This window comes from Pteropus medius, unplaced genomic scaffold, assembly GCF_902729225.1.
Source record: "Pteropus medius unplaced genomic scaffold, Ma_sr-lr_union100, whole genome shotgun sequence".
Taxonomy (NCBI): Eukaryota; Metazoa; Chordata; class Mammalia; order Chiroptera; family Pteropodidae; genus Pteropus; species Pteropus medius.
In genome coordinates, this window is record NW_024351730.1 from 19,236,282 (window position 1) to 19,252,023 (window position 15,742).

At 34.0% G+C, this 15,742-nt stretch overlaps 1 protein-coding gene across 1 annotated transcript in view; it reads right to left on the reverse strand.

Moving 5' to 3' along the window:
- Window positions 1–15,742, reverse strand: part of LOC120587954 (transmembrane protease serine 11C-like) — a 63,176-nt gene that overhangs the window by 35,175 nt on the left and 12,259 nt on the right. The window contains exon 3 of the mRNA XM_039844956.1: window positions 6,587–6,705. Within this exon, the coding sequence (XP_039700890.1) occupies window positions 6,587–6,705 (119 nt within the window). The remainder of the gene's footprint in view (window positions 1–6,586; window positions 6,706–15,742) is intronic.

The window sequence follows — 15,742 nt, forward strand, 5'->3', positions numbered from 1 at the left end:
AAAAAAGATATATTGATAGAAAAAATAGAATATTTCATTGTAAAATTTGAAGGTGGAAGCTATTGAAGTAATATCCTCATACTCTGAGAGAAGAAATTTACAATTCAACAATCCTATTCCCAGTCAAGATATAATCTCAAATCAGAGATAAAGAAAGATATTTATATATATGCAAGGATTTAGTAATATATCGTTTACATATCATGACTGAGAAAAATATGTGACTAAGGACTCTAGTAAAGCAAGATAAAAATCAGAATTGAGATCTCAATAGAGGGGAAGATTAAGAAGAAAGGAAACAAATGGCGAGCAATTATAACCTAGTATACGCGTGCGTGCACATGAGTGTATACGCATATTTAATACAATGAATGAATAATTTCAGTGCTTGAAGTAGAAGCAATATACTTTATTTATTTATTTATTTTTAAGGTTTAGTCTATTTTTAAATCAAATTAATTTAAAAAAAAGTTTATTCAATGACTTTTGTATGATACATTAGCCCAACTAGTTGTAAACAATGTTTAATTATTAGAGAAATTCTTAGCAAAAAAAATGCAACATGGCATAAAGGAACAGACATTGGCTCTCTACTTGCAAATGTAAGACCTTGAGATATAGAGCCCCCAAATTCTATTTCTTGAATACGCATTATAGGCAGTGTCCAGTGGACAACAAAGTACCCACAATACAAATGAGGAAACAAGGTTCCTTTTTTTAAATAAATATTTTTATTAAATATAGTTAACACAGTATTATATTAGTTTCAGGGGTCCACCATAGTTATTCAACATCTATATACCTAAAAAGTGATCACCATGATAAGCCCAGCAACCATCTGACACTGTATAAGAAGCAACATACTTTAACTAACATCCTAACAATAGTTTAGAACTTGAAGTACTATCTCAGTGAAACTTAGTTGTTAGAAATAGGAAAGAGGGCAGAGGAGGGAAGGGAAATAAAAATGTTAAAAAGCCTTATCAGGAATGCGGAATAAAAAAGGGAGGAGAGGATAGAAGTAAAAGTATGTTAAAGGCCTCCTTTTCTTGGGTTGAGGATTAGATAAGAAAAACACATTTTGATGAGGCTAATAATTTTTTAAATAATCATGGAAAAATATTTATGTAATTTTGAGTTCCAGGAAGGATAAGTTAATTTGTAACTATGTATATTGAAATTTTTAGGAAGAAAAAAATAAAAAACAATTTAAATTAGTAATAATAAGGAAAAGGAAGCAAAAAAATTACTTAAAGCAAACTGGATAAATAAAATCAAGTATATTACCTGTTTTAATTAACGAGAATAGACAAAATTTGTCATTAGAGAATCTATCAAGTTGCATTAAAAAACAAAACCTAGTAATCTATTATTTAAAAGAATCATAAATAAAGAGATGAAAGACTTGAAAATTATGCTATGGAAAGAAAATATCATACAATTAATGTAGAACCCAATATAGAATTCAAAAACAGATCCTGGAATATATAGAGATTTAGGCTACAACAAAGATGGCGTTTTAAACCATTAGGATAGGTTTTACTATTTAATAAGTAGTGCCAGTTCAACTGCCTATCTATACCTAAAAGAAAATAAATACGGATCTCTATCTTATACTAAAACTATTTCCATGTGGATAAAGACTCGAAAGTAGGAAGAAAAACTCACTTAGGAACCCGAATACACTTCTTTTATGAGATGTGGAAACCATTTGAATCAAGACAGAAAATTCAGAAAATTAAAAATAAAGTAGACATAAGGCCACATAAATAGTCAGGTGGTAAAATGTACACTTGGGAAGATGTTTTTATGCAAATAGTAGAGAAAGTCTAACTTCTGTAATTTATAGGTAATTTTACAAATTGACAAGGAAGGAAAATATTGGACAAATAGAAAAATTGGGCAAAGGATGTGAATGGAAAATTCACATGTGAGTCAGCCTGAATGGTCATCATGTAGAGAGAAAAGATTTCAACCTCACCTCATATTCTGGGAAATCTAAATTAAAATGACAGGGAAATGCAATTTAAAGTGACAATAATAAACATATCAAACTGGCACCAAATAAAAAGTAAAATCATACCTGGTGCTGGTGGGGATTGTGAAGAGTACTCAAATACGTGACCGGGGGAAATATGAATTATTTCAATCCTTTGGAAAGCTATCTGACAACATTTATTAAAATTAAAATTCTCACTTGATTAAGAAATCTTAGTCTAGAAAACTATCAAATGCCAATAAATATAAGGATGTCTGTAGAGAATATTTTTTTTGCAATGTTGGTTATATTAATCAAAACCTAGCAACAAAGTAAAAGACTATAAATAGAGAAGAGTTAAATACACAGTGCTACATCCACACTAAAAAATGTTATGCAGTCATTGAAAAGGTTACATTAGGCCTTTACAGAAGTTAGAGATGTTTCTGTGAAATACTGCTAAGAAAAGCAAACAAGTTTTATAAAATTATGTATAATATGAAGCCATTTTAGTGAAATATTGACAAAATACCCTATGTATTTGTATACGCATTGTTTTATTGATACATATCATTTTATTGATATGGAATATTTGAAGGCAGAGTTTGAGGATATGTGTAGAGGGAGGGGAGAAGAGTAGAAAAAAGCAAGCATAAAAGAAAAAAAGTCTACTTGAAAATACATGTTTTGATCTTTTCTCTCTGTTTTATATTTTTTCTTCCTTCTTATTTTTGTGTGCATGTCTATATAAATATGAGCAAACTTGAAAGTCTTTGGAGAGTTTTAAGCTGGTGAGTGATATAATTTGATTTTCACTTTCAAAAGATTACTTGAGTTACTGTGTAGAGAACAGATTATAAGATTATGTGAAAGCAACCAGTTAGGAGGCAATTGTAAGAGTTTAGACAAGAAAGACAATTGGGGCTGCATCTAGGGAGAGAAGTGGATTGATTACAGATATATTTCAGTAGTGAAATTGATAGAATGTGCTGATTTGTTGGCTGAGAAGAGTATTCCTATAAGTTTTTAGGTTGAACAACTGGGTTAATTTGGAGGAGAAATAGGTCTTGCTTGGGGTAACGATCAAGAGGTCTTTTTTTGGAGTCATCAATGTGGATGTCTTTTAAACAAAGTTTTTATGAGGTAAGTTAGAGGGAGTATAAATAGAGAAGAGAGAACAGGAGAAAAGAAATAGGAAAGATGGAGAAGGGAGAAGGGGAATGGGAAAGCTCTGGACAGTACACTAGGGACCTACAGTTGACAAGGAACCAGCAAAGGCATCTGGGAAAAGCAGCTAGTGAAGTAGAAAAAAATATGGAGGGGAAGGTGTCTTAGAAATCAAAAAGAGAAATGGTTTTAGAAAGGAAGAAAAGTAATGGTGAGAGGTTCAAGTAAGAAGTGACCATTATCTTGGCAAAATTGAAGTGTTTGGTGCCTTCTACCAGAGTAGTTCAATGGGGCGGAGAGAAAGGAATCCCAGCTGCACTGAGTTCAGGAGAAAAAAGGTGATGAGTGGAAACAGAGAATATATCTAACTTTTTCAACAGTTTTACTGAGAAAAGGAGCAGAGAAAAGATGCTGGAGGAGGACATAGAGTCGAGCAATGTCTTTATTACAAGATGACAGTGTGTGAAATAGCTAATTATATCTGTGAAGAAAAGACCAGAGAATACTGTAGTACATTCTAGGAGAGCAAAAACAGTATTTTGTTTCCTGTGGAAAAGAAATACCACGGAAAGAAAGAATAACATAGCTACTTATATGCTCAGAATAATTTAAATGTTAGCTCTCTTTGGTTGAAAAAATATTTCTGATGATTCATAAATCTACCTTTTTCTCTATAAGCTGTTCATCATTTTTCTTCTCTATCCTTTTAAACTCCCTTCCTTCTAGCTTTTGTATTCCTTTTCCCCCAATATATTTGAATATGCTCAGCACTGAGTGGTCTCTGTCTTTGAGGAGATAATTGGACAATAGGTACAGGGATCATACCTGTAGCTACAAAGAAAAGACACAGTAAGTGACAAATTAGTGCTGAAGATTGTGGTTTCTGTAGGTGTTCAGAGACAAGAGACAACATTTTGGGCCTGGAGTGGTTAGATAATAACATTCTAGAACTGATAGTAATAAATCCACAGGTTTATGAAATTTTAAATTTATAAACAACCTTAAAAACAATCTTATCTCATTCTATTCTTCAAATTGGTAAACAGAAACTTGCATAAGCTAACTATTTATCAAGTAATTATGCCAGGAACGCATTACTTCACATATTTTCCAGATAGCCGGCTGGTTGTGTCAACACTATTTACCAAATTTGAAATAAAATCTTTATGATAAATTAAAGGATTTTACTGAATTTATAGATTAATTTGGATGGGATTAGTATAATTAAAATGAGTCTTCTCTTACAGGAACATGCTTTTTATTCTCGTTTATACTTTTATGCTGTTTAGTAAGATTTTATAGTTTTATTCATATAGGTTTTATATAGTTTGCATGTTTTATTTATATATATTTTATAGTTTTTTTTTTGCTTTTTTGGTTTTTAAATTTATTTTAGTTGTATTTTATAGTTTTTGTTGCTACTAAGTGACACTTAATAATAATAACTGTTATAATTTGTTATTTTTGGTGATTCTGAAGATGGAAGCATGTTTTAAGTATGACTTTGGGTAAGTTAACATCTTAGTGCCTCAGTTTCTTCATAAGGAAATGAGATTGTTGTGAGGATTAAACAAATTAATATATAAAGTGTTTAGGCCGGTAGTGCAATTAGTAAAGCTAATTATTATTGTTAAGATACTGCCTTACTCCTAATTTTTAGAATTTCTATTCACTGTATTTGGGCATCATACCTGCTGGAGAGTGACAAAAAAATAAGACATGACAGTGATTTCTTTTTGAGTTGCTAACTAGGAAAATATGTGTCTAAAATATGAAAATGTTCCTTATGAAGGCTTCTCTTCTGTAGTTAAAAAAACTACCACTTATAGTAAAGCAGCATCTCTTTCTATCCAATTCCTTTCCTCTTTTTAGAGTAATCATCATTATAATTATTTAATGGAAATTAGAAGAAGAAAAAGGCTGTGGCTATTATAATGACTAATAGGTAAGTTTGATGAATGATTCATAACTCCATTTGGTACACGCTATTATTACTAGTGTTGAACGTAATGAACGTTGTCTACATGGTAATAATTATTATACATGGAGCATCATTGTATTTAGTGAAAACAGCATGTAAAAGCAGGCACTTTGATGGATGTAAATGAAAAAGTTGGTGACTTTTTTTTATTATTACAGATGAGTTAGAAATCAATAATAGGGCCTGAAACAAAATATCACGATTGGTGGTTGGTAGATCAAGATGATATGATAATTAATAATACTGATCATTTTAGAATATTCATTTTTGAAGTTAACATAGTTTAATCAATTTGAATGAGTTGATCTGAATTTATAGCAGAAAAGATTTTCTTAGTTTGGGTATATTTGGAGTTCTTTTAAAGTTTTATTTACTATGTTGTATATTTATAATTTTTGAGTATTAAATAATAGATTTTGTTTTAGTTAATTTTTTAGGCTATCTTTTTTAAAAGCTTACAGAATAATAGGACCTTTGCCAAGAATATGACATATTTCATCTTGTGTAATACCTACAACAATTATATGATATAGGTATTTGTCATCTCATTTTTAGTTGAAACCGAGATGTGAAGATATTAACTTATTTGTTTAAGGCCATACAGCTAGAGAATGGATAAACTTAGAATTGAACAAGGACTCTGAGGCCAAAATTTCTCAACCATTGTATCACATTACTTCCCTGTCATTTCCTTTTTATCATGAAGCTAAACTAAAAGTGGAGACTTTCTATCAGAATTTTCTATACCAACTCTTAGTATTATGGTAAAAGCACACTGAGGCTTTTAAAGACTTTGAACTTGTTGAAAACCTGGAGATAATAATGTTATAGAAAGACCACAAGCTTTAATCAGATAGACCTAAGTCTGAAGATGTCCTGTCAGGAATCTGCTTAAGGAAATGCAAGATGGATGATACCACCACTGCTTTTGGCAGGATTTGGTTTGGTTGATAAAATTATTGAGCTAATTAAAGAGACGTCATTGATAAAGTCTTATATCCAAGGGGCAGTCAATACTCTTCATTAGCTCTTTAGTCAGATAAAGGTTAATTTAAAACAAAGCATATTCTTAAAGAGCTACAAGATGATTTTTACTTTGGGCTATGTATTCTCTTCTACACTGGCCATTCCTGTTCCTTGAAAGACTCCTTAGTCTTCATCAGGTATCTTGGAGATGGGATATATTTTATTAATTTATTTTATTAGTACTTTAGAAATATCCATTAACTATCAGGAGTGAGGCATTTCTTAGGTGTCTCAAAATGTATCCCTTTTAATTTTTTTTCCCGTACATGTTTTCCAACTGACTTTCTGAAAGGGCTGACTACCCTAAGGTAGTGGTAAGAAATAGTGTGAAATTATCAATCATTTCCAACTTGGAAGGTGAGTGCTAGGATTCTGGAACTCCCAGAAGCATAGTATTTAAAAAGATAATGGACAGAAAAAAAATGTCAACTTACCAAAGACACTATCTTTTTATTTAGGTCCATATATTCTTGTGAATATGATTTTTCAAACTTGCTGTCATAGTCAATGTTATTGACCTTAAAGCTGATGTGATAGTAGAAAGGTGTCTTCCCTGAGAAGGAGAGAAAAGAAAAAATAGTCCTCACTTTGTTCATTGTATAATTACTTTTATTCCTGAGAAAACCATATGACATATAATACACCGATAAAATTTCAGGTAACTTGACATTTAAATAATCTTGATTCCTAGTGATTGTTGAAACAATTTTGACAGAGGAATGTTTACTAAATTATAACTTTACCCAAGAATGTATTCAGAATTCTCAATGCAAAATTTCAAAGTGCCAACTTTTAATTCTGAGCAATTTGGAGATAGATATGTTACTATGAGGTGAAATTATATTAACGCACACATAATTATCTTAGTTTTTGTGATTATTACAGATTACGTTTAGGGAAATCAGTGGAGTTTCAGGTTTTATTTTTTATAAAGTATCTAGGAAATGAAAATGAATCAGGAAGGAAGTAAAATGAGGCATGACTTGTAAACATCATAAATTGAGTAAATAGAACAAAGAAATCACAGCTACAACTTTAGAAAAGTAAAGCAAAGGATAAAGTTGAGGGTTAGGCTGGACTGTACTATGTTAATACAACGAATTTATTAGAAATAAACTTTTTTATAACTTTTCTCAGGTTCCATCGTACCCCTTCACTTTATACTAGGAAGAGGGAGGGAGGGGGGAGAGAGAGAGAGAGAGAGAGAGAGAGAGAAAGAGAGAGAGAGAGAGAGAGAGAGAGAAGGAGAGGGGAAAGGAGAGGCTAGAAAGAGAAAGGAAAAGAAAGAGAAAGAGAATCAGGAGTAAAAGCATTCTATAATACTCGAAAAATCTTTCATGTAAGAGAAGTTAATTATTTGGAAGAATCTTTCCTGTACACTCACAAATAATAAAAAAAGCAAAGTAAAATGAGATAGTATTTTTCTTTGGTTAAATTGTCAGATGACAAAAATAACAATACCCAGGCTGGGGTAGCTATAATTATATAAGACAAAATAGACTTTAAGCTGAACACAGTAATGAAAGAAAAAATGGATAAATTCTGAGAAACATACAACCTTCCCAGAATGAATCATGAAGAAATAGAAAATCTGAACAGACCAATAATGATTAAGGAGATTGACTCAGTAATCGAAAATCTCTCAATACAGAAAAGCCCAGGACCATACGGTCTCACTGGTGAATTCTACCAAACATTTAAAGAAGATTAATGCCAATTCTTCTCAAAATTGTCTGAAAATAGAAGAATGTCAGGGTTGAGACTCTAGGCCATTGAAGTAGTATTAGGTTATATTAACTTGTTGGACTACTAAATAAATTTCAAACACTAAAGAGGAAAGGCAATATTTAGCTCTGTCATCCTATTAGAGCACTGAACCCTTAATTAGAAGGGAGAGTGGTAAATTGAATAAAAGGCACTGTTGCATTCAGAGGAACTAACAGACTATCATAATAAAGGATTAGCTCCTCACCTTCAAATTTAACTTAAACTTTGAGTGAAGAAAATGACTTAGGGTCTCCTCTGTTATTTTCATTGGTTTTTCCTTCCCAGAAGGAATATTTTCGATTAATCCAGGTCACATTCTGGACTAGGGTTAAGAGCTCCAGGGAGGATTAGATCCTAATTCTCCTCTTTGTATTTTAACATATTTATTTTTGATTTCCAAGTGATTTTTTAAAATTGAGATATAATGACATATAACATCATAGTTTCAGGTGTACAACATAATGGTTTGATATATGTACATACTGTAAAGAGATTACCTCTATAAATCTAATTAACATCCATCCAAGTGATTTTTATTCACATTAAAGATTGAGAAGTGAGGCTTAGATAAGTGTCTCTCAGTCCAGGGTTTCAATTAGGATCGCAGGTGGAGTTTTAAGAACAATCATCACTTGTGCTCTCTCCCAGAGTCTATTGGTCTGGGTGGGAACATTAATGTTATTTTAATTAAGTGCTCCAGGTGAGGGTTAAGTATGAGGGCTCCTTGAGTGTATTTGTGAGAGTTGAGTCCAGCCTTTGGTCTAAAGGGAGGTAACAGAGTCTGCTCTACGTGAGTTTGGTAGAAGCAAAGCATTGCAGTCCACATTATTCATGTTGTAGCAGAATTTTGAGGCAACTTAGAGAAGTGGGGGGGGGGTCCCTGAAGACAGGAATGGAAAAACTCAAAGTTTGATTTCCATGAAGGTGTTCATTGTTCCTGAATCTCTCCTGTGACAAAGGATAGGGAAGGGTAAACTTTCTTACATTTAAACTTTCTTGCATTTAAAGGCCCTTCTGCCTGTGGCTGTGGTGGTAGCAGGAAAAGAGTCTGTGCCAAAGGCTTTAAAGGCATATTCTCAAGATGCGGTTGTAATTTCTTCACATAATCTCACCCGAGAAAGAAACTCAGAGAAAGAAGAGAGAGAGGAAGAAATGGAAGGATCTCAGGTAAATGTCATTCACTTGGTCAGGTGCTCTCTGCGATTCCTCCACTGTTCCTCTTTGCAGTTTTAAAAAATTACTGAAAAGTCACCTTAAAATGTCATTCAAGGAAATAGACTTATGTTGAATTTTCTTTTAAGATGCCACTTATCCTATGAGAAATGTAATTTTTTTTGTGATGTGATTAAAATCATACAAATGTTGTGGGTATATAATTAACTGATAGTGGTATCAGGGCACTTCTCCCTATATGGTTCAACACCTAGCTCTTTTTCACATATTGTGACTTATTTGTTCAAACCTGGATTCTGGTGGCAGCTGATTGCTCCAATTCTTAGCTGCCTTTATCTTAGAAGATGAATAATCTTAAATGCTCTCAGTTTGATTTTTGGCTTCTGTGATCCACATTTAAGACTCGCTCAAAGTAGTTTTTCAGGCCAGGATTTCCCAAACATGCCTCCAGAGAGTCAAAGAGATGCCTTTCACAGAATCTATTAGAGTTAACATTAAACTTGGCGCTGAAGAGATGCTCTAGAAAGAGAACCTCACATAGTTATCATTTGGCCCTTGAAAGCGAGAAAACGCAAATATGTTTGAATTTGAGAAAGAATTATTTCTGTCTAGACTCTGATGCTTTCCCATTCATTTTCTATTCTTTGAAAGTAAAGTTGCTATTTTGGTGGGTAACAGTTTCCATTTACAATTACACAGGAAGATTTGGAAATATCATCCTTAAATAGTAGTGAGAAAATCAACAAGAAAGATTAACTTTCTCCATGCATATCCAGAAATTTTATTGACAATCTCATCTGCTGATTTCTTCACCCATTACAGCTTAAACTACTACAACAGAATTTTTACTCCTGAGGGAAAAAAACCTGTTATTTATTAATATAATTTCTTCCTTCTTTCTATAGTGATACAATTTGTGACTTTTAACTGAGCATATGCTACCCCAAAATAAAAACTACCATTCCCCACTTGTTACATCTAGGAGTGATCTTTCTAGTGCATTTAGGTTTGACAAATGGGATGGAAGGAAAAATGGTATGTGCAAACTTCTGAGATGTTTTCTTATTGAGGGCGGGTATGCTTTCCTCCTTCCCTTTTCACCTTTTGTCTGGCTGATGGCCAGAACTGATGGCAGTCACTTTGGACATTGAGATGATCTGGGCAAAGTAGGTTATGGTGCAACAGAGAGAAGGAGCCTGGGTCCCTGCCATCCTGAAATGACATACTGAATCTGGGTCACTGACTTCTGAACTTATTTGCATCTGACTCTTATGTGTATCTGTCTCCCTCAAGATCAGTGATCCCCAACCTTTTTGGCACCAGGGACCCATGCTTCTATGAGAATCTAATGCCTGATGATCTGAGGTGGAGCTGAGGCAGTGATGTAGCACTGGGGAGGGCTGCAAATACAGATGAAGCTTTGCTCACTGGCCTGCCTCTCACCTTCTGCTGTGTGGCCTGGTTCCTAACAGGCCACGGACCAGTACCAGTCTGCGGCCCTGGGGGTTGGGAACCTCTGCTCTAGATCAATGGTTCTCAATCTTGGTTACACATTGGAACCATCTGGGGAGCTTTGACAATAATAATTTCTATCCTAGACAGCATCTAAAGTAGCACTGCAATAGTAGACTCAAATAGATCTAATAGAGAATGTAATGGCCCAACAAGAGGAAAATATACAGTATCTAGTCCTTTACAGAGGAAGAGTGCTGACCCTGCTTTAGAGTGCTTAGCCTAGTATCGGCCATTGAGTCACCCAGTGAATGCTTGTGTACAGTTTCAGATACACTTATTCTCCCGTTTTATCTATCTATCATCTATTTCTTAAAAACTTAACCCAATAGAAAATATGACATTATCATTGTATAGAATCATGTGAAGCAGAAAATGGTAGGTATCCTGGAGTGAATATTTGCTTTGGTTTGTCCAGCTTTCTTTGTTTAGCTAATTACTGGCCCAAGAGAAAGAGTAGTTATTATGAGGAGATGGTTGGTTGCTTCTAGGTTTAGAGTCTGGAGTAGTGAACTAGAAAATCTTAAAATGATACTGAAAGTTTCATTCAAATGAGAAGCATCATAAGGCTGTCTCTATATGATGCCAAAGCATCTGGATGAAAAGTATTCAATTTGGCTAGTCAGATTGAAATTATGTTTGTTTAGTGACAAATATATAAGTTCTTAAAAAAATCTTTTTCATTGTTTTTTTTAGTTCACACAAGATATTGTGGCATCAGGTATGTAGTATTAAAGTGAAAAACCATTTAAAAATTTTTAAAAAGGAAAAAGAGACAGATTGCATTAAATATGGCAGAGTGAGAGACATCCCCAGATTTCTCCCCTTGAAACAACAATAAGCTGAACATCTAAAACTCGACAAAAAACACCAAACTGCAGACCAGCACATCTGAGTGTGGGATCTGTGCATAAGAGCTATCGCAGGTCAGAACCCCAGGTGTTGGGAGGTGGACTGGGAGAAACAAAGAAACTGCCTTTCACAGCTGAAGCTCCCTGTAGGAGGAGGGAGAGGGGAGAAGGTACAGCGACTTTACTGAACAGCCCTGCCTGGGAGAGCTGTGAGCTCCCCGCGGCCTGCAGCAGTGCCCAGTCATCAGGACAGAAGGCAGTGAAATGGGGATGAGAGAAAAGCGGGGATGGAAGAGAAACAACAGTTTATTTTTACCAGCCATGGTTGCAAAACTGAGGCAGAGCCACAGTCCCCATCCCCCAACCCAGAGACCCCCCTCCCCCCATTCTCTCTGAGACTGATCACCACGGAGCCCCAGGGGAATCTGAGCAAACGCTACTGAAACTGTTGCTAATACTGACAGGAACTGAGCTGAGGGTAGTGAGTGTGATTAAACATATATAAGGAAAAAAAAAGACATTATTAAGACTTTACGTAAAGCAGAGGTCCAATAGGTTTAGATGCCACCTACTGGAAACCAAAAGAAAAACACCTCCTTTGCAACAGCCTAGGGACCATTATATAATAAATCTTTCTGGAAAAAAAAAAGCAAAACACACTTCCATTAATGCCCAGATGGAGATATAGTCCATTAAACACGATGAACAGCCAAGTTGACAAGGTATCTTAGAAAGAAAGAGAAAAATCTTCAGAAAATAAGCTTACAGACATTATGCAACATAAATGACAGAGAATTCAAGATGATACTTCTGAAAAAACTCAAGGAGATCTGAAATGAATCATATCAACAATTTCCGAAATTGAAAAAAACAATTGGATGAGCAGAATGAGTTCTTCAGCAAGGAGATTGAAACCCTCAAAAAGAACCGAATAGACCTTCTGGAGATGAAGAAAACACTACAAGAGTTGAAAAATGAAATAGCAAGCATAGGAAATAGAGTCGACCAAATGGAAGAAAAGATCAGTGATATCAAAGACAGAAATCTAGAAATAAATCACAAGGAAGAAGAGAGAAACTGAAGAATGAAAAATTATGAAAGATAAATACAAGAACTAGCTGATACTATCAGGAAAGGAAACATAAGAATAATGGGCATTATCGAAGGTGAGGAAAAGGAGCAGGGATTAGAAAGTATTTTCAGACAAATAGTTGAAGAGAATTTTCCAAATCTAAAAAATGAGACAGAGCTTAGAATTCAAGAACTCAATAGAATATCCAATTATCTCAACCCAAAAACGCCTTCACCAAGACATATTGTATTAAAATTATAAAAAATCAACGACAAAGACAGAATTCTCAGGGCAGCCAGGGAAAAGAAGACAGTAACCTATAAAGGAAAACCCATTAGATTATCATCGGACTTCTCAGCACAAACCTTAAAAGCCAGAAAGGAGTGGAATCAAATATTCCAACTATTAATTGAAAGGAGCTACCAGACAAGAATAATTTATCCAGCTAAGTTCTCCTTTAGATATGAAAAAGAAATAAAGGCCTTTCCAGACATACAAAAGTTGAGAGAATTCTCACTATGAGGTCTGCACTATAGGAAATACTGAAAGGGGTCAGCTCACTTAAAACAAAATGAAACACATACAAAAAATACATAATTAGGAGTAAGGTGACTAGCAGGCTCATAAAAGCAGAGGAGTGCAACTCTATGAATTATAAGCTTAAAAGATTTGCTATGAACATTCAGCATACATAGGGACAAATTGAGACAATAGTGACTGAAAAACAGAGGATTCAAATATCCAAATTCACAAAGGGAAATGGAGATAAGCACACGCAGAAGAAAATGGATGACTGTATGTATGTGTATATATATATATATATATACACATATATACATATATACATATATATGTAAATATGTAAAGTATATATATGTATACTTTATATACTTTACATATTCATATATATATACATATATAAAGCTATACTTTACATATTCATAATAGTAACCACAGGCCAAAGATTCAGAATTGAAGTATAGAACATAAAACAGGAAGGACCAGAGGGAAAACCCACACAAGCCAAGGAAAATAAAGAAAACAGAAACACAAGGACAAGGAAGCAATAGAAGCACTGAATTACCAGAAAGCAAAAGATAAAATGGGTATAAGAAGACCTCACATTTCAATAATCCCTCTAAAAGTGAATGGATTGAACTCATTAATAAGAAGGTACAGAGTTGCAGAATGGATCAAAAAACAAAACCCAGCCATATGCTACCTCCAGGAGACACATCTCAGTTCCAAAGACAAACATAGACTCAGAGTGAAAGGGTGGAAAATGATATTTCAAACAAATGGCATTCAGAGAAAAGCGGGAGTACTAATATTGGACAAAGTAGACTTCAAAATAAAAAATATAAAGAAAGATACTGAGGGATACTTCATAATGATAAAGGGAATCACGCACCAAGAAGATATAATACTTATTAATATCTATGCTCCCAATCAGGGAACCCTGAATTATATAAAGCAATTACTAACAGAATTAAAGGGAGAAACAGACTAAAACACTATCACAGTAGGGGATCTACATACCCCACTGTCGGATATGGACAGATTGTCCAAATTGAAAATCAATAAGGAAATAACAACTTTAAATGACACTTTAGACCAACTGGACATAATTGACATTTGCAGAGCCTTCCATCCCAAAACAGCTGCATATACATTCTTCTCTAGTGCACAAGGAACATTCTCAAGAATTGACCTCATACTAGATACAGAGATAGCCTCAACAGATATAAGAAGGTTGAAATCATACCAACCATATGCTCTCATCATAATGCTTTGAAACTAGAGATCAACTGCAAAAAGAAATCAGGAAGAACCACAAATACATGGAGATTAAACAACATATTACTGAAGAATAACTGGGTCAGTGAAGAAATAAAAAGAGAGATCAAGAATAAATAGAAACAAATGATAATGATAGTACAACATATCAAAACTTTTGGAACATAGTAAAAGTGGTCATAAGAGGAAAGTTCATATCATTACAGGCATACCTCCAAAACAAGAACTAGCCCAAAGAAGCAACCTAACACTTCATCTTAAAAACTAGAAAAGGAAGAACAAATGAAGCCTAAAGTCAGCAGAAGGAAAGAAATCATCAAAATTAGAGCAGAAATAAATGAAATTGAAAACAAACAAACAAAAAAACACAATAGAACAAATAAATGCAACAAAGAGCTGGTTCTTAGAGGTTAATAAAATTGACAAACTCCTGGCTAGACTCACTAAGGAAAAAAAGAAAGAACACAAATAAACAAAATCAGGGAGAGAAGAGGGGAAATTATGACAGATACTGAAGAAATACAAAGGATCATATAAGAATACTATAAAAAAGTATATAACACCAAATTTAATAACCTAGAAGAATGGACCAGTACTTAGAAAAATACAACCTTCCTAGACTGAATCAAGAAGAACTGAAAAATCTAAATAGACCTATCAGCAGTATGGAAATTGAAACAATCATCAAAAACCTACCAAAAAGTAAAAATCCAAGACCAGATGGCTTTACCAATGAATTCTACCAAACATTCAAAGAAGATTTAATACCTATTCTCCTCAAACTCTTCCAAAGTATTGAAGAGGAGGCAATACTTCCTAACTCATTTTATGAGGCCAATATCACTCTGATACCAAAACCCGGTAAAGATAACACAAAAAAAGAAAACTACAGACCAAGATCGCTCATGAACACAGATGCAAAAGTCCTAAATAATATACTAGCAAACCAAATACAGCAACATACTAAAAAGATTGTACAGCACGATCAAGTGGGCTTCGTCCCAGGGATACAGGGATGATTCCAGATATGCAAATCGATGAGTGAGATACACCACATAAACAAATTAAAAAATAAGAATCATATGATCATATCAATAGATGCAGAAATAGCCTTTGACAAGATACAGCACCTATTTATGATCAAAACACTTCACAAAATAGGTATAGAAGGAAAGTACCTTAACATAATAAAGGCCATCTATGACAAGCCCTTAGCAAACATAATACTTAATGGTGAAAAACTAAAAACCTTCCCTCTAAGATCAGGAACAAGGCTGTCCACTATCGCCGCTGTTATTCAATATAACATTGGAGGTCCTAGCGAGTGCAACCAGGCAAGAAAAAATAAAAAAGGAATCCAGATAGGAAATGAAGAAGTGAAACTGTCACTATTTGCTGATGACATGGTTCTCTATATA